The sequence below is a fragment of the Etheostoma spectabile genome, unplaced genomic scaffold, assembly GCF_008692095.1.
Source record: "Etheostoma spectabile isolate EspeVRDwgs_2016 unplaced genomic scaffold, UIUC_Espe_1.0 scaffold00019374, whole genome shotgun sequence".
Classification (NCBI taxonomy): domain Eukaryota; kingdom Metazoa; phylum Chordata; class Actinopteri; order Perciformes; family Percidae; genus Etheostoma; species Etheostoma spectabile.
In genome coordinates this window covers 773-28,031 of record NW_022604859.1, presented here as the reverse complement: position 1 = coordinate 28,031, position 27,259 = coordinate 773, and the positions used below count along the sequence as shown (strand labels likewise).

At 38.2% G+C, this 27,259-nt stretch overlaps 2 protein-coding genes and 1 long non-coding RNA gene across 5 annotated transcripts; all 3 read right to left on the bottom strand.

Annotated features, from left to right (window-relative positions):
- Positions 1-1,757: 1,757 nt before the first annotated feature.
- Positions 1,758-4,249, bottom strand: LOC116684634 (uncharacterized). Its single transcript, XR_004330803.1, has 3 exons — positions 4,162-4,249; positions 2,309-2,379; positions 1,758-1,786 (listed from the first exon to the last, which is right to left on the bottom strand). It is a non-coding gene; the product is annotated as an uncharacterized LOC116684634 (long non-coding RNA).
- Positions 4,250-7,711: 3,462 nt separating this feature from the next.
- LOC116684632 (interferon-induced protein 44-like) lies at positions 7,712-13,502 on the bottom strand. 2 transcript variants are annotated; one of them, XM_032510140.1, is made up of 10 exons: positions 13,342-13,394; positions 12,865-12,877; positions 12,449-12,558; positions 11,767-11,814; positions 11,624-11,657; positions 11,263-11,458; positions 10,521-10,661; positions 10,242-10,413; positions 9,551-9,651; positions 7,712-8,568 (listed from the first exon to the last, which is right to left on the bottom strand). In XM_032510140.1, the coding sequence occupies exons 3-10, from the start codon at positions 12,468-12,470 to the stop codon at positions 8,368-8,370; spliced, it is 915 nt and encodes a 304-aa protein (XP_032366031.1). In that variant the 5' UTR covers positions 12,471-12,558; positions 12,865-12,877; positions 13,342-13,394; the 3' UTR covers positions 7,712-8,367. The 2 variants fall into 2 exon arrangements, with proteins under 2 accessions (XP_032366031.1, XP_032366030.1); XM_032510139.1 differs by lacking the exon at positions 12,865-12,877 and having other exon boundaries at positions 13,342-13,502.
- Positions 13,503-15,337: 1,835 nt separating this feature from the next.
- Positions 15,338-23,662, bottom strand: LOC116684633 (interferon-induced protein 44; the record flags this gene model as incomplete). 2 transcript variants are annotated; one of them, XM_032510141.1, is given in 8 exon segments in its annotated part: positions 15,338-15,769; positions 16,559-16,659; positions 16,863-17,034; positions 18,921-19,064; positions 22,053-22,248; positions 22,434-22,467; positions 22,715-22,823; positions 23,602-23,662. In XM_032510141.1, coding segments are annotated over 7 exon segments (828 nt in total). In that variant the 3' UTR covers positions 15,338-15,610.
- Positions 23,663-27,259: the final 3,597 nt, after the last annotated feature.

The following is a 27,259-nucleotide window of genomic DNA, read 5'->3' as shown; positions in this document are numbered from 1 at the left end:
TTACATATTTTGCAATGTTGTATACGCCATACAAATGTGTTTTTTTATTTGTCTATCAATACAATCAAAAGTTGTTAATACCTTTTGGTGAAACAGGATAATGAGTTGTTATCTTCCAAAGCCAGTCTGCACATCCTGCCTTGTAAGACACTTTGGACAGAGTTAATGAACAGGATTTTCCAGCTCCAACTGGTCCATGAAGAAGAAACCTGAGCTGCTGGCCATCAGTCTGAGGTTTGTTGTCATTAACATACTGCAGATCACTTTTGTCTCTGCTCAGGGAAGGAAACATGCATTAATGTGCAGTAGACTTTAACAACAACACAGACAACAAGTATTAGTATGTATTATTTTGATAATAAAATTATAGGTAATGAGTATAGCCTATTACACTACCTCACCTCGAATTGGGGGGGACAGCTATGCTACCTTTAGTGACTAAAGGTAGCATAGCTGTCCCCCCAATTCGTTCCATTTCTTTATTAATACACCAAGCATTAATTTAATTTGAAGGCATAATGCTCTAAAAGTAGTGCTGGGCAATAAATCGATTTTTTAATCAATTTGAATTTATGGTAAGAACAATGTTTAAAATAACAATCAATGAAAGGGTGGTGATACCCTGGATGATGAGGAGTGGGATAGAGTTTGTAGGAATAATAAAACTATGTCACGCGATGTGAGGGTGCACCTTATTCATTTCAAGAGTATGCATCACTTCTATTAGACTCCATTCAGATTGTTTAGAATTGGTCTGAAAACACCAAGTTAGATAGATAGACATTTATTGATCCTTTCGGAAATTCATCTTGCATACAGCTCATCAGATAGATCCCACAGATAGACTGACAGACAACACACAACAACACAACCACTAAAAAACAACAACAACAAATACACAAAGCCAACCATCTCTACATCATAAAATATAAAGTGCCATTAGCACAGTGGGCTATCAATAGTAAGGTGCATCATCATCAGCGACATTTAAAATTCTACAAAAGTGCATGTTATCCCCAGAGAGGATCACGTTATTTTCCCCAATTTATTCAGTAATATAACGCTGGTAGGAATAAATGATTTGCGAGCCCGGTTGGTTTGGAAATGTAAGACAGAGGACGGCCTATAACTTCATGTCCTACGATCCTGTGATAAGATACACGGTAACCTACGTCGGATTGCAGGTACCAGGTTCCATTCAGCCCAAGATACTTGTTCTAGGAGATGGGTCAATCCTAAACCGGATGGATAAACACACCAGCAGCTGGGTCCAGACTGGTTTATTGATAGCCAGACAGCTTTTTTAAGGGGATGGAAGGGGGGTCCCGTAGCCGAAGCTTTGTGCTAGTGAGAGATGTGAATGATGGGCTTACAGTGTCATTTTTTCAATATTTATTTAGTTCATGGTCTATTTGTTACTATTTTGTTGAATGGTCTAGCATATTGTAATTATTGTCATCTTTCTTGATTTCTGTCTGGATGGGTGGTGATGACAGTGGGGGGGTGGGGGGGGATAGGATTTGTTAACGTTGTGAGTTGTGAGTATGTTTTGTATTTTGTTAATCATCAAGCTTGGACTCTTAATAAATACTGTATATAAAAAAATCACTTTTAGGACAAAGACACACTCACCCCAGTTTATTGTCCTCCATGGTTACTGAAATCTGAAAATTATGATACATGTTCATATAAGAGAAAAATTACAACAATTGTATTACTTTATATGAATGATACCTATAACTTTAAAAAACAATCTTACTGAGAAAGCTGAAGATTACTCCCATGGCTGCGGAGTTAAAACAAATACATAAAATCCAAATGTAAAAAAATATAGGAATGTCAATGTTATATTAGATTTATATTACATTTATCGTCAGTTACTTTTTACTATTTTATAATTAACATTGAATGCTGTTTATATCAATTTCTCTATCCCAAATCACACTCATTACTAACTTGAAGCAGAATAAACATTGAAAATGTCTTATATTTCATAGGAAAGAGCAGATTTAAAGATTAAACAACCCAAATTATAAAACATTAGTCCATTTTTTTTTTAAACTATTTTTCGCATCCATGAATTCACTAATGCAGTCTCTCAAACGTCCTTGATAGGGTTTTATGGACTGTAAGGTCTGTCATACTGAGTGAAATTAACGCAACCAAACATAATTAATTAAGCAATACCAAAAAACTAAAGAGTTCACGAAAAACAGGGTTTAACTAAAACAAAAATTAAGTGAAATTCACAAAAAACATAATTTACCATTTTAACATCAGATCACAAACTTTATAGTATAGCTCATACCTGTTGTACTGGAAGAAAGTCAAAAGAAGAATGTGGGTCCAAGGTCCAATCGGAGCGAGCTGTATAGTCACCTGTAATATAGTTATTTATGTAAAACAAACAAACTGCCTTGTCTTGACAATAATTAACCTACCTTGACTGGTCATATACTGTAACATCATCATGGATTATAAATCCTATCATAAACCAAGTCAGAGTTTAGCCTGGTTTCACAAATTAAATTTGAAAAACGCCCATTTCCATTTTGTGTGTTTTCACAATGCTCTTTTGCTTTTTCACGTAGCATTTTATGCCATGTACCAGCACCGTCATTCAACAGTAAACCTGTTCACATCAATATTAGATGCCCAAAATAACTGCTCCAGAAGTGAGATGTAGTATAATTCATGGTTAATGGGTCCAACAAAATTATTAATCCAACATTATTAACCCAACAGACTGATGTTTGTTTCTGATTTGTTTCATCAAGTTTTTTTAACTTAACCATTGGCTTTGGTTATGTATGTTAAGTATGTTTCTTACTTAAGTTACTTTATTTAAGACGTTTTGTTGTCTAAGCATAAATTATGAGAGGTCCTAAAAAGACCTGAAAAGTCCTAATAAGTTGGCATTAAAAGTGGCCATTTATACACTTTCCCATGAGATCGCATTGAGAGGGCTAGCCGCTTAGTGCCAAATTTTGCGATTTTAAGCATTTCGCAACATTCTGCGATATGTTGCAATGTATTTACTTTTTCCTACATCAAATTAAACCTTTTGGGGACATTGGTTTTATTCCAAAATATTTCTCTGTTTCTCATCTCACTTCAGGCCTACAGTATGTCACACTTCCTGCTTCGGGAACGCGGAGTAGGGAATCTCCTTTCTCCAGAGAAATATGAGGCGTGCCACGCTAGCAGCTAGGCGAGCATTATAACGTGTGACAAAGTGACGCAGTGATTATGAACAGTGTTTTCTGTTGGAGATGGTAAGTCCCTTTGGGGGGGGGACTTTGGCTTTTTCACTTTGTAGATCTATAACACACACAAAAAAGAAATATAAAACAATAAAGGAAAGGTGAAAGCCAAAAAGCGTAATATCAGCACTTTACACTCTGTAAGATTGACATGAAAATAGAGAGTAAGAGTAAAATGTTTAGTGATGAGCATGGTGAGCTTTAATAGTGATTTGGGCACATTCTAAATGTCTAGTAGACCAATCAGATGCCTGGTTCGATTGACTGGGATACATAATAACTTGGTTTATGACATTATTTTGTACCTAGACTGGTGAATTATTGACAGATGCAGGTAGCAGGTGAAAGTGAAAGCAGCTTTCATCCATTTATTGTTCAATAAATACAGTGCAAACATAAAATGCTTTATATTTCATCCATCCTCATTTAAACAGAAATAAGAATGAAGAAAAATAAACAGCAAGAGGGACTAGAATATTTGACGGTATATTGAAAAAATAAATATATATTAATACTACAAATTTGCTATAAACACTTACATTTGAACTTTGGTGCAACTAAACTCGGTTTGCTTCCCAGTACACTTGTGATTCTTTTGAGACCACAAATGCTGAACAGCCATCAGGACTGTGTGTTTGTGAATATTTGAACAATGTTGATTAAAACGCTATAAAAACTAAGTATTGTCAAGGAATCAATCTAATTTCTTCACTCAGTGCTGTGAAACAAACCGAAGTTCTAAATGTGGAAATAAACACACCTAAGATAGAGGTATTTTTCAAACAATCTCTACATCCTTTGAGATGAAGTGTAGTAAGATAAGAAAGAGTCAAGTAAATAAATACATGAATAGTGTGTAGACATAGAATATGTAGCTTTTGCATCATTGCAGGCTTACCGTTGTGCTTGATTGCAGACGGTGTGAAGTACAATGAAGTGAAATCAACACAATCAGTAGCAATCAGAGAAAAAGAGGAACCTCGAAATAACCACAGTGGAGAACAAAAACAGAAAAGGTCTAACACACACCACACACACACACAGTCCTCACGTACACTTTCACCACACACACACAGTCCTCACGTACACTTTCACCACACACACACAGTCCTCACGTACACTTTAAACACACACACACAGTCCTCACGTACACTTTCACCATACATACACAGTCCTCACATACACTTTAAACAAACACACAACATACACTGTCCTCACCTACACTTTAAACACACACAGTCCTCACATATACTCTAAACACACACACAGTCCTCACGTATACTTTAAACACAGTCCCGACAGACTCTAAACATATACACACACACAGACACACACAGACACACACAGACACACACACACAGTCCTCACATATACTCTTAACACACACACACACAGTCCTCACATATACTCTAAACACACACACACACAGTCCTCACATATACTCTAAACACACACAGTCCTCACATATACTCTAAACACACACACACAGTCCTCACATATACTCTAAACACACACACACTCAGGTGTAATGGACGACAACAAGGAGTAAACTGTCCAGCACTTCTGCCTTCTCATTTTTTTACCGTGGTTGACATGGACAGAGTGGATATAACCAGCACGTAAGTACGGATACCCAACATATTTAAATAATGCAGTTTTGCTCTGTAAACTTTAAAATATATAACACTTTCATACTTTAATGTAACTCAAATGCAGAGTCCTGTTGAGTTAGCACACCTTATGTGTGATCAATCTGGTTTTATTCAACTGATTAAAAAAAAAAGAGGCACTTCTTTGTGAAATTTTATTTGCATTACCTATGCTAACATAGCCAATACGTAACTGTAGGTGAGCTTACACATTTAACGGCTGTCTAAAAGCCCAAAAAAGTTTCTATATCACGAGTGATGTAACAGAGCTGTAGTTACAGCCCTCTGAATGGTATTTAATGAATCACTGTGGTGTATTATTATTACAAAAGAAGAAAATGCTATTTCATCTAAAGTGTTCTCTGTCTTCAGCTGTTTTCTTACGCACGATTCAGCCAAACTAAGAGGATCTAACCAGCACATAAGTACTGATTCCCAACATTTAAATACTGCTGTTGTATTCTCAACTTTAATAGGCAATTTCCCGGTTTTTTTTCAACCTGGATTAAATTTTCCCAAGCATTTGTATTTTAAGTGACTAATTTGGACAAACATTTTTTAAAAATGGATCTCATACTGAGCAAGAACCATGTTGCTAATGAGCTAATTAAGACTATCAGCTCCACACAACTCTCTCTGTGTTCTCAGTGTCATTAAATGCTCAGAAGATTGTGTCGTCGTCCAACTTACACACGCAGAAACTCAAGTGAAGATATGACCTCTTCTGAAGAGTCCATCATGTTTTTTTAATCCTTTGTATCTCCTTGTCCACTAGCAACTGTGTGGCGAGGGGGGGGGGGGGGGGGGGGGGGGAGAGTGCGTTATCTCTGAAGGCTCGTTCTCTGAAGGCTTGTATTATGTGGATGCGCCGACAGTGTTGTTGTCATTACTTAAACGACGCACTATAGCTTTAAATGGTAGCGGTTAAACTGTAATCGTTATGGTTTAACATTGGTACAAATTAAAAATCTACTTAATAATCCACTACCTTAAGTGCATACATATTTGGATATAATTTCTGTTTATCCATCCATCCATCCCCGCACCCTTTGCCCCATAATGATTGTTTGTCGCTGGGTGCACGTCCATCGATGAAGATGGAAGATTTTTTTTATTTTTGTGGTGGACTTGAAGAAGCAGTCACTGTTTTTTTGGTGAGCTCTGGTGGATTTGTCTACAAAAAACTCACATATGCAGCATTCATTCCCCCAAGACGGATCAATAATATCACTTAGAAAGTCATGTATTTTTAACCCTTGTGTTGTCTTCCCGTAAAAATTCAAAATCAACAATTTTGTTCGCTTTTTATCGATGTTTTTAACTTTTTCTTACGTTTGTCATTTTTTCAACACTTTTGATACTTTTTTTCCTATGTTTGTCACTTTTTTTGACATTTTCAACACTACGTAACACTAACTTATTAACTTTAGTTTACAGTTATTTTTGGAATTTATGTTCAATAAACCTCATTTATAGGAAATTATACCTAATGTTTGAGTTAGAAAAGCAGAAATTAGGAATTATTTAGACTAAAATTAAAGGAATGGATGTTGATGGATAATCACAGACTGGAATGTGTCAACTTTTACTCAACACTATTTCAACAACACTTCAATTTGTTTTCTGAAATTGAATAAGACACCCCAAAATTACCCATCTAAATCACCCCAAAGAGCGTTGTGTGGAATCAATCAAGTTATTATGGGTAATTACAATTGGGTAATTAAAAATAATATGGATATAGGAAAACCAGTCAATTTGACCCGAGGACAACATGAGGGTTAAAAACAGCTAGGCTATGTTCTGCAGCTGGAGCTGTGCCTTTCTTTTTTTATTCAACATCTATACTTCAGCCTCAGCTTTATGTTGAACCAGAGGAAGAAGTTAATGCTGTTTCTTGGAAGTAAATCTTGCTCCGTTAACTTGTAATTATGAGTTTTAGAAGTTAAATCATTGAAATGCTAAATTACTAAATGTTAAATAGGCCTACATTATTTATGTCCCTGAAAGCTGAGTGATTAATTATGTTATTTATCAAAACAACCTCCTAAAAACTGTAATGACGTATTCCCGTCTGTGGGAGGCGCTGTTACATCAAAATAGAGGCTAAGGTTAATTCTTTATAGATTATAAATCTATAAATATATATATTTTATTAATCTTTGCAGATTTAACCTTTGTGTTTTCCTCGAGTCTAATTGGTCCCGTTTTCAAAGGGATTTTTCACATTAGAAATATATTTCTTTAAACCAAATTTCCCAACATAACATAGATGTGAATCATATGGAACTACGTTCTTTACATGTAAAATAATGATTACTTACATTAAATTTTGGGTGTTTAATTCAAATTTATAGCATTTGAATGTTTTTTTAAAGGTTTCTAAACAGAATCCAACACACAACATCCTCTGATCTTAACTTTTAGTCAAAATAATTCATAATTTCTGCATTTTTAAACAAAAAAAAATGTATAATGTCATGTCATGTGAATTAGGTTAATTGACCATGAATTGAAAAAAAGCAACAAAACGTCAGAAAAAATAAGTTAATTTTCAATTCTGACCTGGAAAGACAATAAGTTCACGGTCGACAGGAAGACAAACAAGGGTTAGTCTTTTTAGTCTGAGGTCCCATTCCCCAAACCATATATTAGTTAATATAATACTATTAAAGCTTCTTGTTGCCTTGTATTTTAATCAATGTAACTGGAAAATTATGTATTTTCTCTAGGTGTTTCATGTGTAATTTAACATTATTACATGTGGAAACATAACTCTTAAAAAATAATCACATCCTGTTGAAGGTTGAAAAAGCAGATTTACTGTATTTTAGCTGGTTGTTGAAGCCACATGTTGGTTACATTGGGTGAAATATTATAACATAAGACTTGGTTTTCTAGATGCAGCCAGAACTATTTTGTATGTTTGGGACCTGTGTAAATAATATAAAGTTATGTAGGTTTCAAAATTAAGTTAATTGTTTACAATAAACAAAACTATTTATAAAGACGGAGACACTAATTGTTCTGTTAGATTACTGAAAGCAAATGAAAGGTCCTGAAAACTAATTTTTCAAATTATAAGTTATGAATTCTTACATTAACACATAATATGCAAAGATAGAACAATTTCATTCAATTTACATGAGAATGTTTTGTCTGTGCTCTCCTCAATTATTTGAAAAAGATGTTTTATGATCTCATGACATATGTAATTTAAATCTGATTAAACCAAACCTACATATTCCTACAGTAGCAGATAAACTGAGCGGTTAAGTGAACTCTTATAATACCCAAATATGTCCTTTTTTTAACTTTATGGCTGCTTATTTAGTCAATGATATTCCATATTACTGAGACAAACTGAAGATATAAAGGTTAGTTTTCAACGGCTTTAAAGTAATAAACATACAAATGTGGTAAGTAAAAAGTAATCATAAATCCTGCTGATAATGTCACAGATTGTAATTTTGACAAGAAGCACGACTCTGATTTTTGTGGAAGTTGATGCAGTCGTCTCCGAAGTTGATAATGTTTCTCAGGGCGCTCAGGATCAGTGAGTCAACGTTGTCGTTGAGGTCGATTTCTTTATCGTAGTTCTTCACAGGGAAGATGCAGTTCATGGGAATTCCCACATTTACACTGAACTGCTCCATCTATGTTCAAACACAACATACAACAACACAAGTTTTCTTCTGCATACTTTAAAAGTATTTTTGTTTTGTTGTTGAAAAGTCTGTCACTAGCACCAGATGTATCATTCTCTGCTGTCACTAAAGAGACCCGCGTTACATCCAACAGGTACGGCCATCCAGTGGCACCTGGTGGCACACTCGGCTGCGTAACGCATACAGCCTAAAATAGACTAAAATACCGTTAGGAAAATAATACTTTACATAAGTACCGTAACCCGAAAAAAAAGCATGAATATATTATTAAATCTGTTAAATTAAATTGGTAGGCGTGTACATTACGGTAAACTTGAAGCCACATTATATGAAAGGCACGCAGGAGATTATCCACACTATTTTTTCCCCGGCCCTAATTTGAGGCCGGCCGTAATTTGTCCGTGTTGACCACGCCCCCGGACACTAACGGCTTTTAATTGACTACTGGTCTTAATTTAAAGAATTATGATATGTGACTCTTTGCAACGAAAACGCAGGGATTGTGAAATCATGCCAGCCCTGCATTGTTTTGCGTGGAAATCGGCAACTTATGTGGCGAAGTGTGGCGTATTTGAAAAAATCCGGCCCCCACATAATAGGCAGACTTTGGCTAATTGTGCATTGAATTATGTGATTGCATAATCATGTTTTTCTGGAGGGACTGATTGGGCACACAAAAATTGAGACTTGATTTGAAGTTGCAGCTTCTCTTCTTGGGGAATGATCTGAATCTAGACAGAGAGATTCACATGGCTTTAAATAAGGCGAAAACAGATCTTTGGTAAGTGGTAGGAATTAGAAAATTGGGCAGGATATCAAGTTTGGATCAGAACTGATATACATGTAGGAAGAGAATAAGTTCTGGGTAGCGCTCATATACTGAACAATTTAATTAATATACTGTACCTCAATACATTTTAACTGTGCCTCCATTACAAAGCAAATCCCAATATTACTCATGAAAACATACCTTTTCCTTCAGGTAATTGCTCTTGTAGACATTCTGTAAATTTTCTTTGATTTCAGGAGAGACCAGATCAATCTTGGTGAGAATGGCCACTTGAGGAATACCTGCAAGGAAAACGAAAACTGTTGTTCTCCGTGATTAAAGAAACTGTTAAAGCCACAGGAGGGACTGCTTAATACCCAGGCTATGTTTAGACGTAGACGCACTGAAGAGAAATGCAAAAGTGGCGTTGCGTTCTCACTCTTTATTCCGCGTATAGACTAGTGTTGGGGGGGGGGATCTGCATGCATATGGTGACGCAATAGTGTGTAAAATTTGATGTAGTATGCACGCCAGGTGGCTAGGTGGCAGTTTGAAGCACTGCAACACAACACTACCAAGTCCGCGCACCTGCGTAAACCTTCCTTCTACTTCTCTCCCTCTCCTCAATGCAACATCAAAGGCTGCAGACTTTTACGTTTTTATTCTTTAGATGGGAGCATGACATTGGAGCGTTTTTAAGATTTTCACTCTGGAGGGGGGTTTCCCTTTTTTGCGTTTTTAAGCCCCGAAAACGCGGTCGCCGTCTAAACAAAAGTTACATCTGATTAAAAAATGTTATGTTTTCACGTGCAAGCGTAACGTAAACAGGGCCCCAGTGTGGCTTTTTGTTATCGATTAAACACTCAATGTTTTCAGAGATTTCTGCTCTTACTCAGGTGAGTGGCTTCAATCCTGATTTGGCGAATCTTTTCCTCAGTGTCTTTGTTCATGCAGGTTAGTGTGTTAGCATCAATGACACAAACCAGAACATGCACTTTGTCGTTGTCAGTTGGTTGTTTGTTGTAGAATGGGCCCTCCTCTGGCATCCTAGCATCACGATTGAACTGGGAAACAAGTTTGTATCCAGTTAAATGGCAGAAAGTAAATAGAATTTAGTACATAATTGAAATAATAAACTTAATTTGTGGAAGACATTGCAAGGTAACTGTACCGCGTAACCGTTCTTTACTTTTCCCATCATAGCCAGTTTGACATCGTTCAGTTGGATGCCGGTTGGACTCAGGCCCATGATGTCATTGAAGACAAAAGGGTAAAATGTATCTGGGCCTTTTGCGATATTGTAGGTCGTGTACTAATAAGCAGAAAGAGAAAAGCGCAGTTATTTTGCAGCCTGGAAATCCAGACCCAAATCCCAAAAATGTGCTTACTCTATCTGTAAAGTGTCTTAAGATCCAGTCCCTCCAGAAAAACACGATTGTGCAATCGCAATTTCATTTGTTTCGTTTGTTTCATTTCATAATAGTATTCATTTCTATATTTAATCAGTACTTATACATGTTCTGCACTTATGGAACCATTGTATATCCCGCACTTACTGCTATTGCACTTCTGGTTAGACCCAAATTGCATTTCTTTGCCTTGTACCTGTACCTGTGTAATGACAATAAAGTTGAATTTAATCTAATCTAATAATTCAATTGACGTAATAACGCGTTATTTTTGTTAAGTTTTTGCAAGTTCCAGCAATTTCATTGCACAAAATTACATAAACATCCTGCCTATTCCTTTGCATTTATTAAGAAAACGTGACGCATCATCAAGGATTTTTGCCCGCAACAATTACAAAAAAATCGCTGCATTTTTCTGGATGGACTGAGGATAACTCTTATGATTTGAATAGCATAAATACAATTTTCTTGAATTGAATCGACGCAATAAACAGTTTGTGATACCTTTTTGGTGAAACAGACGTGAGAGGTGTTGTCCACCAAAGCCTGGGCGTACATTCTGCCGTGTAAGACACTTTGGACAGAGTTGATGAAACTGGATTTTCCAGCTCCAACCGGACCATGAAGGAGAACCCTGAGCAGCTGGCCCTCAGTTTTAGGTTTGTAGTCCTTCACATACTGCAGAGTGGTCTGCTTGTTTCTGCTCAGGGAAAGGAAATATTCCATTAGAGTAGACTAAACTATATTTCATAGAACCCAGGTGTCACAAAACAACTGTGAAGTTAATCAGGATGTCATGGAACAAGGAAACAAGGTTGATTGTGCAGTAAAAGATTTAGCAGATAAAAAGTGCAGATACACTCACTTCCAGTTTATTTCCCTCCATGGTTGGCTGAGAACTGAAAATTGCACAACAAATGTTTAGATGAGTCAAAAGATATCCCCAACATGCAATAATGTGTAGTTGTCCATTAATAAGAACCTGTTTTGTTTTTTAAACAATCTTACGTGGAGGAGTTTCGTGTTCTTTAGGGTTGGAGTTTTCTCTCCCAAATCCTAAAGAAACAAGTGGTAAATATATACAATAAAACTGGGCTATCAAAACACATCCAAATTATGTGTCATTTGTATTATTTTCATCAAGAAGTAATACATACTGTATACCAGCATACTGTGTAGTTTCATTCTCCAATCACACTACAGCTCATACTAGTTAACAGTATTCCTCTACTTCACCGGATCTTAAACCACACTCATGCATACTCACACTCTTACAGACACACCTCCCCACAGTTTGACAGATAACCAACCACAAACACACACAAACACACACACACACACACACACACACACACACACACACACACACACACACTTTATGTCCTGCCACACCTTGTTGAATTGTTCCGGTCTTCAAACATCCAAATGATGTATTAACTAAAGTTAAAAAAAATTTAACACAAAACCCAGGCTTTAAGTAATTAAAACATATAATAAAACAGACACACTTTCAAAATGATTAAGCTTTTTTTTTTTAAATATTGGTTTTGTAAACTGTTGAAAGTGATGCACAACTAGAGGAAATACATCAAAACAACACAATTCGACATAAATAAACTAACCAAGATTCACACTAAGATGCAAAGCCTTTCTAAGAAGAGAATTAAAAGCAACAATAGATTTGACTGACTTAATTTCTGCAGCAAGGCCATTCCAGGGTTTGGGGGGTCCAAACTGCAAAAGCCAGTTAGCCTACTTCTTAGTTCTTAGTCACCAGTCAGTCAACCAGGAGGCCACGACCTGCCGATCCATGCACAGGTTCATTAGGAATCAGAAGGTCTTTAATATCACCTACTTAGGATCCAAAAAGACGACTATGAGGAGAAGCAGGTTGGCCTGGCTCGGCAAACGCTGCAGCTCCTCACTCCCCAACTATAAGCTTTATCAAAGAGGACGGTCTTCAGGTTATTCTTAACTGTGGTTCCACCCCCCCCCCCCCCAAACACAGACTGGGAGCTGGGTGATTTTGTCATGTTGCCGATGAAACAAATATAATTTCACAAACACACGTTTCTTATACGTTTGAGGTCAATAAAATCTTCTTACCTGGGTTGTTGTACTGGAACAAAGTAAGACAGAAAGATGGAATATGAGCCTCGGACTGAGAGTCGTGACTTAATGTACGTAACTGTCAGTAATGTTGATGTACAGTATTTCATATTAAGTGATACACCCACAGAAAAACAGTATTGTCACCCAGACATTTACTTTCAATTTCATCAGGATGTTTGGTTTCTCTTTTCAAAGCAGAGTTTATGTGAGGCAGGCCCATTAACTGTACTTACTTTACTTAAACTAAAGTTCTTGATACAGTTTAATTTTAAGGCTTTGCAAAAACCAGATACTTCTCTGACCAGTCGATCTAAGAGGATGCACAGGCTCATAAGGAGTCAGAAAATCTTTAATATCGCCTACTTAGGATCCAAAATAGACACAAAACTGACAATACATTCACAGGAAGCACAATATTATATATTATATTATATTATCACAACACATTTGAGGGTAATAGAAACTTGGTACCTGCGATGTTGTACTGGAACAACGTGAGCGAGAAAGACTGAATCTAACACTTAGACAAATGCTGTATGTGGTTGTTTGTAATGTCAATAAGTGATCCACCCCCACATATAACATACATTTCCCTTTGTCACAGCACCAGAAACCACATATTTACTTTCATTTTCATCAGGATGTTGGTTTTCTCTTTCAACGCAGTTCTTTTCTCTGTCTTTTTTATTTCATGCAAAGAGGCAGCACCACTCATCTTTAAACTAAACTGCTTGATTCACTTTAATTTGAGGGCCTGCAAAAGCTGAACACTTCTTAAACCACACATTTACTTTCATTTTCATCAGGATGTTGGTTTTCTCTTTTCAAAGCCATTTTAAACTTGTTGCTGTAACAGAGTCTCACACCGCCTCAACACACAGCCACAAGTCTGATCACTGACCGGTTACAGGACTGGGAACCAAAAGGTGAATCTGTCTCAACAGGGACTGTTACGTCCTGCGTGTCCAGGAGCAGCTATGGGACAGAACAATTAAATAACCTGGGGACAATTCAGGGAAAGGCAGAAACGTATCAAAGATAAATCAAGTCATTTGCTGTAAAACAAACAACTTAAAGAAATCTTACCAAAGCAGCTGATCATCTTCAACTGGGGGAGTGACGTCACCAGCACAGCACCCACCTGAAGAGAAAATACACAAGCAAAACACACACTACACACTATGGAGCATAAGACCGGCCAATGCAGTTTTTGTGTCACTGCTGCACAAAGTTTAGGAACCCGTCTTCCTGAATAATAGTTTTATTTAGTTTAATTTCTTATTCATTCATTCAGCATTCATATTTCTCTTTACCTCAACATGGTTTCATATTTCTCTGACTATGTGCTGCTGTTCTCATGGAACCATAAGTTTTGTTTTAGCGGGTTTGTGCACCGGGTGAATGGTTAACACCATCGTTTTTTATATGTAATCTTCTGCATGTGCGTGTAACAACCATAGTATGCGTCCCTGTGCATGACCATAGGAGCATTTTACTAATTCATTGTTCAAATAACAATGAAATGCTGCTTTTTTTTTTAGGTTTTTGTTGGTCAATGACGCAATGCCATTAAGATAGCAATACGCCCAGAATGCACCTGATCACACCTCCCTGTAAGACCAGAACGCCCAGAATGCACCTGAACACACCTCCTTGGAAGACAAGCACGCCCAGAATGCACCTGAACACACCTCCTTGGAAGACAAGCATGCCCAGAATGCACCTGAACACACCTCCTTGGAAGACAAGCATGCCCAGAATGCACCTGAACACACCTCCCTGTAAGACCAGCACACAGATGGGCGCAGGTGCATTTGCTATTCAAACGAGCAAAGATGGGCTTTGCGCTGCGCTGGGTGTAAGACAGGGCCCACTATGTTTCGTAAAGATTTGCAAGGTTTTTATGTGACAATGAATTTGTGAATCAAAAACTCTTTATACTCTTTTGGTGAAACAGCCATGAGAGGTGTTGTCCGCCAAAGCGTGTGCGTCCATACGGCCGTGTAAGACACCGTGGACAGAGTTGATGAAACTGGACTTTCCAGCTTCAACCGGACCATGAAGGAGAATCCTGAGTCAAATAGTGTTCCACACATCTCAAATATTGGTTAAATGTTATAATTACCTGACAAAATACACTGGCTGCTGCGTCGAGGAGTAAACCTCTATATATGGGCGCCCGCTCTACCAGGTGTGCTAACTGGGCGCCCAGTCTTAGTCTTGTGCCAAATGTCCTTTGTAGCCATATTTAGTCCTTCACTTATGATTTTTAGTTAACTAAAAGTCGTTGCGTTGCGTTTTTACTCTAGTTTTAGTCAAAACATTTTAGTCTTTTTTTACATAGTTTTTATTGAGATTATTTTTGAAAATAGTATTTCACACATCTCAAATATTGGTTAAATGTCACAATCACCTGACAAAATACACTTGTTGAATGATTTTTGTTGAATGCAACTTTGTTAAATGTGTCTAGTTTTATATTTTATTACTATCTAACTTTTTCTCTTAATGTACTTGAGTTGTTTTTCTTGTTGAGCAAAACATTCACCAAGACAACATGACCTCCCAGTAACACTAACTCAGTGATATACAGTGGGCAGTACAGCACCTCTACTACAGCAGGTGTGGTAAAACACGACTGCTTTTGTCCAAAGCTACAATCATTACAAACTGACAGTTACATATAGCGACTTTAAAGCCTTTTATGCTGTGATTACACACGTCAGTCTGATCCTTCGTTCTACTTGTTGATGCAATCGTCTCCGAAGTTGATGATGTTTCTCAGGGCGCTCAGGATCAGTGAATCAACGTCACTGTCGAGGTCGATTTCTTCATGGTAGTTCTTCACAGGGAAGATGCAGTTCATGGGAATTCCCACTTTGGCACTGAACATCTCCATCTACGTCAAGACAACAAATGGCAGTTTAGGCTTTTGGACTCATACTGATGTTATTAAGTTAATTAGGGATTAGCCAGACATTACGATCCATCATGAGTTTTAAAATGAAAGCAGCAGCCGTTGCTGTAAAACTGTAAGCGTGGACAATGCCATGACTTGCTTAAATTGTGCTTCTAAAATAAAAGTTGGAACTTGAAATGTCCAACAGTTTTTGTAACAATACAATTCTACAATACTACATTAGGGCCACTATAGGCAGCAATTGGTCAGGTGTGTGCAGAGGAAAAAATAGTCAGGATTTGAATTTCTCTGTATTTCCTGAGTAAAGATCTCTGGTATGTGATGCATTCTGGGAATTAGTCAGTGCCCCAAGTTTGGGTATCAGAATCCATATAGTAGTAGTACTAATGTACTGCATAAGGACTGTGCCCACATCTGCAAATTTTATTTAATTCAAATCGTATTTGGCCGATTAATAGGAAGCTTCTGCTATTTGCACCTTTCTATTGGCATGAGTTTTAGTGATGATTTTGACAAAAAAAAACAATGGGGCCCGCCACAGTCTAATAATGAACCGAAAACATCTGTACACTTCTAAACGGAGGGCAGTCCACGCAGTCCATGCAGTCCACGCAGTCTGGGGTTTCAACTCTGGGGGTCAGGGACAACGGATCTGTCTGTGAGGACCCCCTCGGTTTTGTCAATGTTTTGACAGAATAACTCAATACATTTTCAACTGTGACTCCATCCATCTATGTACAGATTTGTAGTATTACTTATTAAACAAACCTTTTCCTTCAGGCACTTAATCTTGTAGATGTTCTGCAAATCATCTTTGATTTCAGGACAGACCTGATCAATCTTGGTGAGAATGGCCACTTGAGGAATACCTGCAAGGAGAACACAAAACTACTGTGTCGTGTAACTGACATAAATACCTAGAAATTACACAGCTGCTGTGATTACAGAAACTACAAACAAAGATCCATGATGTAAGTAAATTGTGGATTACAGCTACAGGATACTTTTAAAAAAAAGTGATCTATTGAAAAATAATATGTAGAAAAGGATAAACAGAGATGTCTGCTCTCACCCAGTTCACTGGCTTCCTTCCTTATCTCGCGAATCTTCTTCACAATATTTTCACTTAGTTGAGATAATGTGTTGGCATTAATGACACAAACCAAAACATGCACTTTGTCGTTGTTGGTTGGACCTTTGTTGTAGAACTGATTATCCTTTGACAACTTAGAATCAGGATTGAACTGGAAAACAAGTTAATATCTAGTAAATGACCGTAAATTAATAGAAATAAATAGAAATATATAATGTATGTGATAGCCCTGGGCCTGTCATGCATGTGTACTGTGGGTTGTCTTGTCAGCTTGCAGGTGTAGTGGATGCGATAATGACATGACTGGGAGTACCTGGCCGCAAAATTACAAATCCCGCTATGGCCACGCTAAGACCCGCCCTACAAAACAGCGTGAATGGTTGGTTAGGCCTTTCACCTCGAGTGGTTAAGGTTAGGATAGCCGATTGGTCAGGGGATAGGACCTGTACAAATGGGGTTACGTTACCTTGCATTGTCATGGCGTCCTGGCCAATAAATGGTATTGAAGGGCGGGTCTTGGCGTGGCCATAGTGTGATTTGTAATATCGCTACCTGGCCGTCCTCCGGGCTATTTAACCCCGCCTAGGGTGACCACCTGCTAATAAGCCCAAGGGGGGACAAGTGGTATGTTTCTGAGGGACAATGGGACACTGCCTGGCGAAGCGGTGCCCCCCCCCCACGGGCAGGCTCACTAATACTGGTTTACCCATTTCTACCACCTTGCATAGTATATTAATAACGCCCTATGCCCCTGAACATGTGTAACTGCTGATGTAAGCTCATGAATAGAACCAATGTGTATTTTTTTCTAAATAAAGATTAATATTTTGAAATCTCATACAATTATAATATAATTGACAGATGCACTTCCACTTACGATTTACTTTAGCTATTTAATTTTATTTTTCATTACAATTTATTCACTTTAAATACATTTTAATATAAAATTATAGGACTAACAGGAATTGTAGTTGCTCAACACCACAGGAACAGTTTAAACAAAAGAGTCTTCCCAGTCTTCCTTGTACCCCCCTTCTCTTTCTAACTGATGGTGGGGGGGTCTCAGACTGCTCAGACTCGGGCTCTTTCTCCAGTTTTTGAATTGGAAAGCGCGTTCCTGAAAGTCCCTTCCCAGTGTCTGGTATGCACGTGCCTGCGCTGTCATGACAACGAATCGGAGGGATTTTAACTATTTGTCTGATTTAAAGACATATTCTGGACATTCTGGCTGATAGTGACGTTTAGAAGTCAGAGAGACTAAATCCGTTCAGATCACAGATCATCTCCAGTGTGTTGTTAATTAAAATCAGATCATCAGATCGCATGTAGAGCACTTTGAGAGCTACAATTAAAACTAGAGACTGTTCCAGCTGATATGTGGGTCTGATTATATTTTATTAAATCGGAATCGCACCACAGTGTTAAAGTCACTTCCTGTTCTGGAATCGGCTGGAAACTGCCCGACTTTACCGCAGCTTTTAGTGTCCCCCCCCCACCACCCCCGGCTGCTGCCGCCTGCTCTCGTCTACTTTACAGGCGCAGTTCATGTCCAACGAGCCTAATGTTCGTTTGGCTGCCTCGGGCTCCAAGATATAGAGCGACCAACTTTTTTTTTTGAGCAAGCATTGATTATGCGTGACACGGTCTCAATTTGCGGGACGCGTGAATTGGGCTTCAAACGCTGTGCGCGCACGCGCTACGCGGGACGGGTGGTCACCCTAACCCCGCCTGTCCTGAGACCAGGCGGCTGCATTTCCCCAACCACGCACCAGCATGATTTCTCTCTGTTTAGTTGTTTCCGCTTAAACTACTGACAACATGCACCTCACATTCTCCACTACATCCATACACCCTCATTCACACTTATTATGACAATCCCATCTCATCTTTCTCATTTAATAAATGTCACTTTATCATTGTTACATTACTGTGCATCTTCTTCTTTTGTTGTGGCCTGTGAGGCGGCGGTAACATGTATATAATTAAAAAATGATAACATTAACCCATTTTGTGGAAAACATTGCAAAGGAACTGTACCTTGTAACCTTCCTTCACCTTTCCCTTCATAGCCAGATTTACATCTTTTACTTGGACCCCAATGGTTGGACCCAGGCCCATGATGTCATTGAAGACAAAAGGGTAAAAGGTCTCTGCGCCTTTTTTGATCTTGTAGGTCGTGTACTATAAACAGAGATGGGGAAAAGTACTCACTTTCCGTACTTAAGTAGAAGTACAGATACTTGTGTTAAAGAATACTCTAGTAAAAGTGGAAGTACTGATTAAACTTCTTTACTCAAGTAAAAGTAACAAAGTACAGGCTTGGAATTTACTTAAAGTATAAAAGTGAAAGTAGCCTCGCAAGTGACAACTATTTTTATGCAAAGCTACCCGGAGCACAAATGTTACTGGAGAGACGCCGAGGAACTCCAGTGGACATGGAGGACATGTTTTTATATGACAAAGGCTACATTTTAAATGGATGTCTGCCAATAGGCCTAAAACATACATATATGATTATTATGACAGAAACTGGGACTCCAGGTTAATAAAATTCCGACTCATTAGCAAGATGAATTCAGTTGTGATTCTGTGAGAATTCACAGATCTATTTTCTATTTTTAATCTTTCCCCCAAACATTTAAAATAATCTACATTTATGTATGTGCTCAAATATGGCTTCTGGAAATAAAATAAAGGATTAAAATATGAATGACTAAACAGACATTAATGAAGAAGTTCCCCAGCACATTGACCAGGAGTCCTTCTTGATGCCTACTGTCTCAAATATCTCTCTCAGATAAGGTTGAGGATGATGGGAATGTCTTGCTGTTTTCTTCATTTTCAATCATGTCGCCCTCCATACTACTATGTGCTAACGTTAGCACCATCCATACTACTATGTGCTAACGTTAGCACCATCCATACTACTATGTGCTAACGTTAACACCATCCATACTACTATCCATACTACTATGTGCTAACGTTAACACCATCCATACTACTATGTGCTAACGTTAACACCATCCATACTACTATGTGCTAACGTTAACACCATCCATACTACTATGTGCTAACGTTAACACCATCCATACTACTATGTGCTAACGTTAACACCATCCATACTACTATGTGCTAACGTTAGCGCCATCAAGCCTCAATGATTTGCTGTGAATAATGCAGAATGCAGAATCTGTTGAGTTGCGTCAAATGCAACGTACAGTAGATGTGTTCCCATCCATTTAGATTGAATATGGTATTGATGACGTAAACAATAATAAGATTAACTCCAGTGAAATAATGTGAAAGTTGAGGACTAGATTAGGACTGGATTAAATCTGATTCTGGTTTCCAACGTCCCCCCAGGTGTGTCTGTTAAAACACGGATGGAGACAACTTCTCTCTAGCTAAGTTTCCATCCAGTTGTCAATTGAATTACAGCATCTGAAGTTCAGTAAAAAAAAAAACTCATGCGAATAAAGCTGGTGAAAGTGTGCTGATGCTTCAATAAAATCAACGTGCAACCCAGCTAACAGGTGAAGAACACATCAGAATCACTAGCTAACTTACTTTAAATGTGAAGAACTATAGACCAATACAACAGGCTTAAGTGAACCGACAACATGAGTTATACGACTTACAGTTCTCAAAGATGCACACACACATTCTCATCTGATTATCCTCAGCTCTCTTTTTCATTTCTCTCACTTTTCTCTCCGTGTAGCGCGCGCACCCGCTCGCGGTGTGTGGCGCGTGTCCGCGCTATTCCCCGACATAACGTCTTGTACAAAACGAAAGTAACGAGCCAATTTTTAAAATGTAAGGAGTAGAAAGTACCGATATTTGTGTTAAAATGTAAGGAGTAGAAGTAAAAGTTGCCACAAAAATAAATAGTAAAGTAAAGTAAAAATATCAGAAAAATCTACTTGAGTACAGTAACGAAGTATTTGTACTTCGTTACTTCCCATCTCTGACTATAAAGCGGATAAAAAAAAGAGTGCAGGTAACACTGAGCAATCAATACCCAGCCAGCATATAGTAAACTACAACGCTGTAGTACTCGAGTCCTTGAGTACAGAATGTGTACTTGTTGGTATTTGCATTCAGACGTGTCTCCGACTGGGCTTTGTAGTGGGTCTCTATAGAGTTTTCTAAAGTAACTGCCTTCTTGAAAACAAAATCATTGGGGCACCTGGGTAGCTCCCATGTGGGCTATTGCACAAACCAGAATAAGGGATTAAGCCAGGATATTCCTGTTATCCGGAATGGATTATAGCTGTATCTTGACAGCGGCTGTGTTTGTTTTTTCTTTTTTATTCTTTTCTTTTTTTATAAATAATGTGTTATCATACTTCCACAAGAAGCTGCTGCTCTGTTTACAGTATGAACAATGTGTCTTCTCCATTTCCGCATCAGTAAATCTGTGATGATACCGTGGTCTATTTAAAAAAGCCATGAACGTGCACTTATCCCGGCTATCTACACCTGGCTTGACATAGCTCCACCTGTTCATCCTGGATCGGCAAACGTACAACCGATTAAGCTGCGATGAGCGGCTCACACTACGTCAAGCTGCGCTTTTTCACTTATCCTGGATTTCTTCAGTCTACTTTTATGCAACAGCCCCTTGGTAGAGCGCACTCCCACATACAAATGTATACATGTAAATAATTAAACAAATTATTACACATACATTATTTTAGCCTAACTTATATCTATCTGTGAAAATTCTGTCTATAATAATAGCCGCCTGTATATATATTCATAACACATATTCACCTGTAAACTCTGTAAACCATTAGTATATTATGTTCATTGTACACATCTGTAAAATTTCTACTTATAGTAATATCCACCTGTATATCATATTCAGTACATATCCAGCTGTAAATCTTGCTCACAATACTTGTTATCTATATTTTATATTCATAGGACAAACCCATCTGTAAAATTCTGTTTATAATAGTATTCATTTCCATATTTATTCACTTATGCACTTATGAAACTAGTATATATCATGCACCCAAACTGCATTTCGTTGCCTTGTACCTGTCCATGTGTAATGACATTAAAGTTGAATCTAATCTAATCTAATCAAGTTTCATAAAGGTTCACAAAGTTGTATGTAATGGGATGTAATCTTAGAAAAACAATGAAAAGTTCCCCCGTTACCTTTTTGGTGAAACAGCCGCTAAAGGTGTTGTTCGCCAAAGCAAGTGCGTACATTCTGCCGAGTAAGACACTTTGGACAGAGTTGATGAAACTAGATTTTCCAGCTCCAGCCGGACCATGAAGTAGAATCCTGAGCAGCTGGCCCTCAGTTTTAGGTTTGTAGTTCCTTACATACTGCAGATCCCTCTGTTTGTCTCTGCTCAGGAAAGGAAACATACATTACAGTATAGATGAATATGATTTTATAGAAACTTTTCATTATTTTATGTCCTGGTTTTTGAAAGGTAACAACCTGGAAGATGATCAAGATGTCATGAAACAAGGAAGCAGACATAAAAACGAAAGAAAGATTTTGTTGATAAAAAGTGCAGACACACTCACCTCCAGTTTATTTCCCTCCATGGTTTGCTGAGAACTGACAAATAGCACAACAAATGTTTAGATGAAATATATACATATTTATACATAATAAAACAGACACACTTTCAAAATGATTAAGCTTTTTTTTTTATATTAGTTTTGTAAACTGTTGAAAGTGATGCACAACTACAGGATATACATTAAAACAACATAATTCAACATAAATAAATGAACCAAGATTCACACTAAGATGCAAAGCCTTTCTAAGAAGAGAATTAAAAGCAACGATAGATTTGACTGACTTAATTTCTGCAGGAAGGCCATTCCAGGGTTTAGGGGTCCAAACTGCAAAAGCCAGTCAGCCTACTTCTTAGTTCTACGTCACCAGTCAGTCAACCAGGAGGCCACGACCTGCCGATCCATGCACAGGTTCATTAGGAGTCAGAAGATCTTTAATATCACCTACTTAGGATCCAAAAGACGACTATGAGGAGAAGCAGGTTGGCCTGGCTCGGCAAACGCTGCAGCTCCTCACTCCCCAACTATAAGCTTTATCAAAGAGGACGGTCTTCAGGTTATTCTTAACTGTGGTGACCCCCCCCCCCCGAACACAGACTGGGAGCTGGGTGATTTTATCATGTTGCCGATGAAACAAATACAATTTCACAAACACAGGAAGCAAGGTTTCTTATACGTTTGAGGACAATAAAATCTTCTTACCTGGGTTGTTGTACTGGAACAAAGTAAGACAGAAAGATGGAATATGAGCCTCGGACTAAGAGTCGTAAGTTAATGTACGTAACTGTCAGTAATGTGGATGTACAGTATTTCATATTAAGTGATACACCCACAGAAAAAACTGTGTTGTCACCCAGACATTTAATTTCAATTTCATCAGGATGTTTGTTCTCTCTTTTCAAAGCAGAGTTTATGTGAGGCAGCCCAATTAATTGTAATTACTTAACTTAAATTAAAGTTCTTTTACTTTAAATTAAAACCAGATACTTCTCTTGTAACGACCAGCAAGCCACGACCAGCCGCTCTAAGAGGATGCACAGGCTCATAAGGAGTCAGAAGATCTTTAATATCGCCTACTTAGGATCCAAAATACACAAAATACTGACAATACGTTCAAAAACACAGGAAGCACAATGTTATAACACATCTGAGGGTAATAGAAACTTCGTACCTGCGTTGTTGTATTGGAACAAAGTGAGCGAGAAAGACTGAATCTAACACTTAGACAAATGCTTTATGTGGTTGTTTGTAATGTCAAAAAGTGATCCACCCACATAACATACATTTCCTTTGTCACCGGACCAGAAACCACACATTTACTTTCATTTTCATCATGTCCAGGAGCAGCTACAGGACAGAACTAATAAATAAACTGGAGGAAATTCAGGGAAAAGCAGAAACGTATCAAAGATAAATCAAGTCATTTGCCGTAAAACGAAACAACTTAAAGAAATCTTTACCAAAAGCAGCTGATCATCTTCAACTGCAGGAGTGACGTCACCTGCACAGCACCCACCTGAAGAGAAAATACACAAGCAAAACACACACTACACACTATGGAGCATAAGACCGGCCAATGCAGAGCGCGCCTATGTTTTACATTTCTAAGAATTTTTTTTTCTCCTAAATTAGTTCCCACATTTCCTTTTTCATAACAGCAACCATCACTCACGGCATTTTTTCCTGTGAAGAAATGTTTTGGGGTGTTGGTGAATTCTTAAAAAAACACAAAAACATTATAAATGTTGCTTTAAATGCGTTGTACCTCGCGTTACTGAGATAGTAACAAGCATAAATTTCCCGAAATTTAATTAGAATGCGTATGTTTATACAGTATATCAAATTGGTTATATTACTGTGTTAGAGCAAAAAGGAATACATTACTGAAATTGCATTACTCCAAACACTGGAAGTCACTAAGTACAACCCTTTTGAACCGTGCACCCGGCCCTCTTTTTCCCGCATACAACTAGCAAAAGTAGATTTGGACACGTGGACTTGCACTTAGATCGTTAAAATAGGGCCCAAAGTCTTAATTTAGACTTCCACTCTCGTTTGGTTTCTTGTTCGTCATCGACACGTAAGCCTGGATTTGCTGTTCTAATGAACCTGCATCTGCTTCTGGATGTGTCGTGCATTTGAGTTTTATTTATTTATTTGATTAGGACAATGCACATTAATGAACATTTCGGTGTTAGCAAATTGGCTAGTTTTCAACTGTAGTCCTACCTAAGATGCATGTCTTTTATGGTGGGAAGAAACCGGAGCACCTGGAGGAAACCCACACAAACACAGGGAGAACATACAAACTCCACACAGAAAGGCCCGGAACGACCTGGATTCGAACCAAGAACCTTCTTGCTGTGAGGCAGAAGTGCTAACCACTTAGCCACCGTGCTGCCTTTTGCATTATTTAAAGTCTCCTATTAGACGCCAAATATTCAACTGCTAAAAACTTCTAAAAAAAACATTGTGTTCGACTTAAAAAATAAAATCAGGAGCACAGTGAAAGTTTCAGATCCGACGTGTTTTATTTTTTAACAGATAAAAACACAGTGATCACTCTTTATCTAAAACATGAATCCAGAGTCTCCTCCGCTGGTTTTATGTGGAGTTTTAAGAGTTTTGTCCAGAACTTTAAAACAATAAATCAACAACTGCAGGTGAATGACAACCGGCTGACTTGGAAATCAAAAATGTTTTTAGAGGGATTTGTTGTTGGGCGATGTCAGGCTACTACACACATCGCAGAGAGAAAACAAAATGAAATCTAAATGTATGACCAGAAGATAAATACTGCCACAGACCTGTAGTTAACAAAATATTGCTCAAACTAAGCCGTCGTACCTTTTTATAAAACCTTCAAGTGCTCCGGCTTTGGGATGGGAGATGGTGTGACATCCATTTTCACAAAGTGTTTTAACCCTCCTGTTGTCCTCGGGTCAAATTTGACCCATTTTCAAAGTTTCGATATCATAAATTTGGGTTTCTTTTATCCAAATTGCACCAAAATGACATAAATGGTTCTGTAAGACGCTCCTCGCAAAGGAAATTAGGGCTCAGATCTCTATTTTTGTAGACTTTTGGGCGTTGTGGTCAATTTTATAGCATCATCCTGACTACATTTTGACAGATCTCTCATTACCCATTACCTTCAATCCTCTGATCTTAACAAATTAGTCAAATTATTCAAATTTCAGCTTTTTTTCTTACACACAAAACTAGGAAATTTCAGATAAATGAGGTTTATTGACCAAAGATAAAAATCAAAAATAAATCTAAAACTAGTGCAAATAAATATAGTGGTGAATATACTGGTGTTAATAGAAGAAAGTGCCCAAATTGCTTAAATAAGCAACAAAAATGGAAAAAACAGTGTCTGAAAGAATAATTTTGACCCTGGAGGACAACACAAGGGTTAAATGTCCAGTTGTCCTTCTTTCAAAAAGCTATTGTGCTAAGATTTGAGTCCAGTAGCAGCAAAACCCGCATCAGAGACAATACAGTACACATAAAGTATTCTGTTGATGCCTTTACTTTTGTTCTTGTACCAAGCTTTGAGTTTTTATATTTGTTTCCTAGCTGCTTGTGTTTCCTACATTAATGCATCACTGTCAGGTTCGACAGTGAAATGTTGCTGCAGTGCTGACGAATCGACTCCATTTCCTCTTCTGAATCGTTTTTTTTTTTTTTGCAGGTTTGAAGCTTTTCCTGAGAGGCAGAGTGGGCGTTTAGCTGAGCATTTTTTTTTTTTATTCCCAAGAAGCATTGGCAGGTTTGACTGACAGCTCACCTCAGGTTAGAGGACGCACGCCCACCAGTACTGTGGACTGTCCCTTCTCTATTAGGCTGCTAGTTACATCCTGCAAATGACTGATGTCCTTTTCATCCAGCTGAAGGAGGGTGGTGGAGGGGTGTGTGTGCGGTGTGCATCCAACCGTGGTGAGAGGATAATGGGAAAGCAAAGAGCATCATTACCTCTCTCCACGCCGCTCTGCACCTCTCGCCTCCCCCTGAACCGTTGGGAAAAGATGGAGCGGACGTCACTTTGACTTTGATGCTTTGGATCTGGACTCATTGTTGGCGACATCTACACCGCTACGTTTTGGTTTTAAAAGGGAATGTCTTTCACTACGTTTACGCCTCGCGCTCGCATCACTGCAGCATTTCCCAGGGAGCGTGCCTCCCACAGCACTGTGCTCCCACATTTTCCACATTTCTAAGAAATTGTTTTTCACGGAAATTAGGCCTTTTGTTCCCACATTTCCTTTTTTATAAATTTGTATCAGATTGTATCCCCCTAACCCTAACAAATGAGGATAGGGCACATTGAAGGGAAAAGTAGGAACACAAGACCTAATTTTGAAAATGTCCTAAAAATGTGGGAGCATAGGGGATGAATTTTCAGTGAAAAATATTTTTTAGAAATGTCAACACATTCTCACTCCCATTTATGGACCCTTGGTCAGGGGCCTTTGTCGTTACTGATGATAAAAGGTCTCCTTTAGCGTCATATAACACGCGCTTGGTCGTCTCCTTTAGCGTTGCATAACACGCGCTTGGTCGTCTCCTTTAGCGTCATATAACACACTCTTGGTCGTCTCCTTTAGCGTCATATAACACACTCTTGGTCGTCTCCTTTAGCGTCATATAACACACTCTTGGTCGTCTCCTTTAGCGTCATATAAAACGCGCTTGTTCGTCTCCTTTAGCGTCGAATAACTTGCGCTAGGTCGTCTCCTTTAGCATTAAATAATATGCGCTTGGTCGTCTCCTTTAGCGTTGCATAACACGCGCTTGGTCGTCTCCTTTAGCGTCATATAACACGC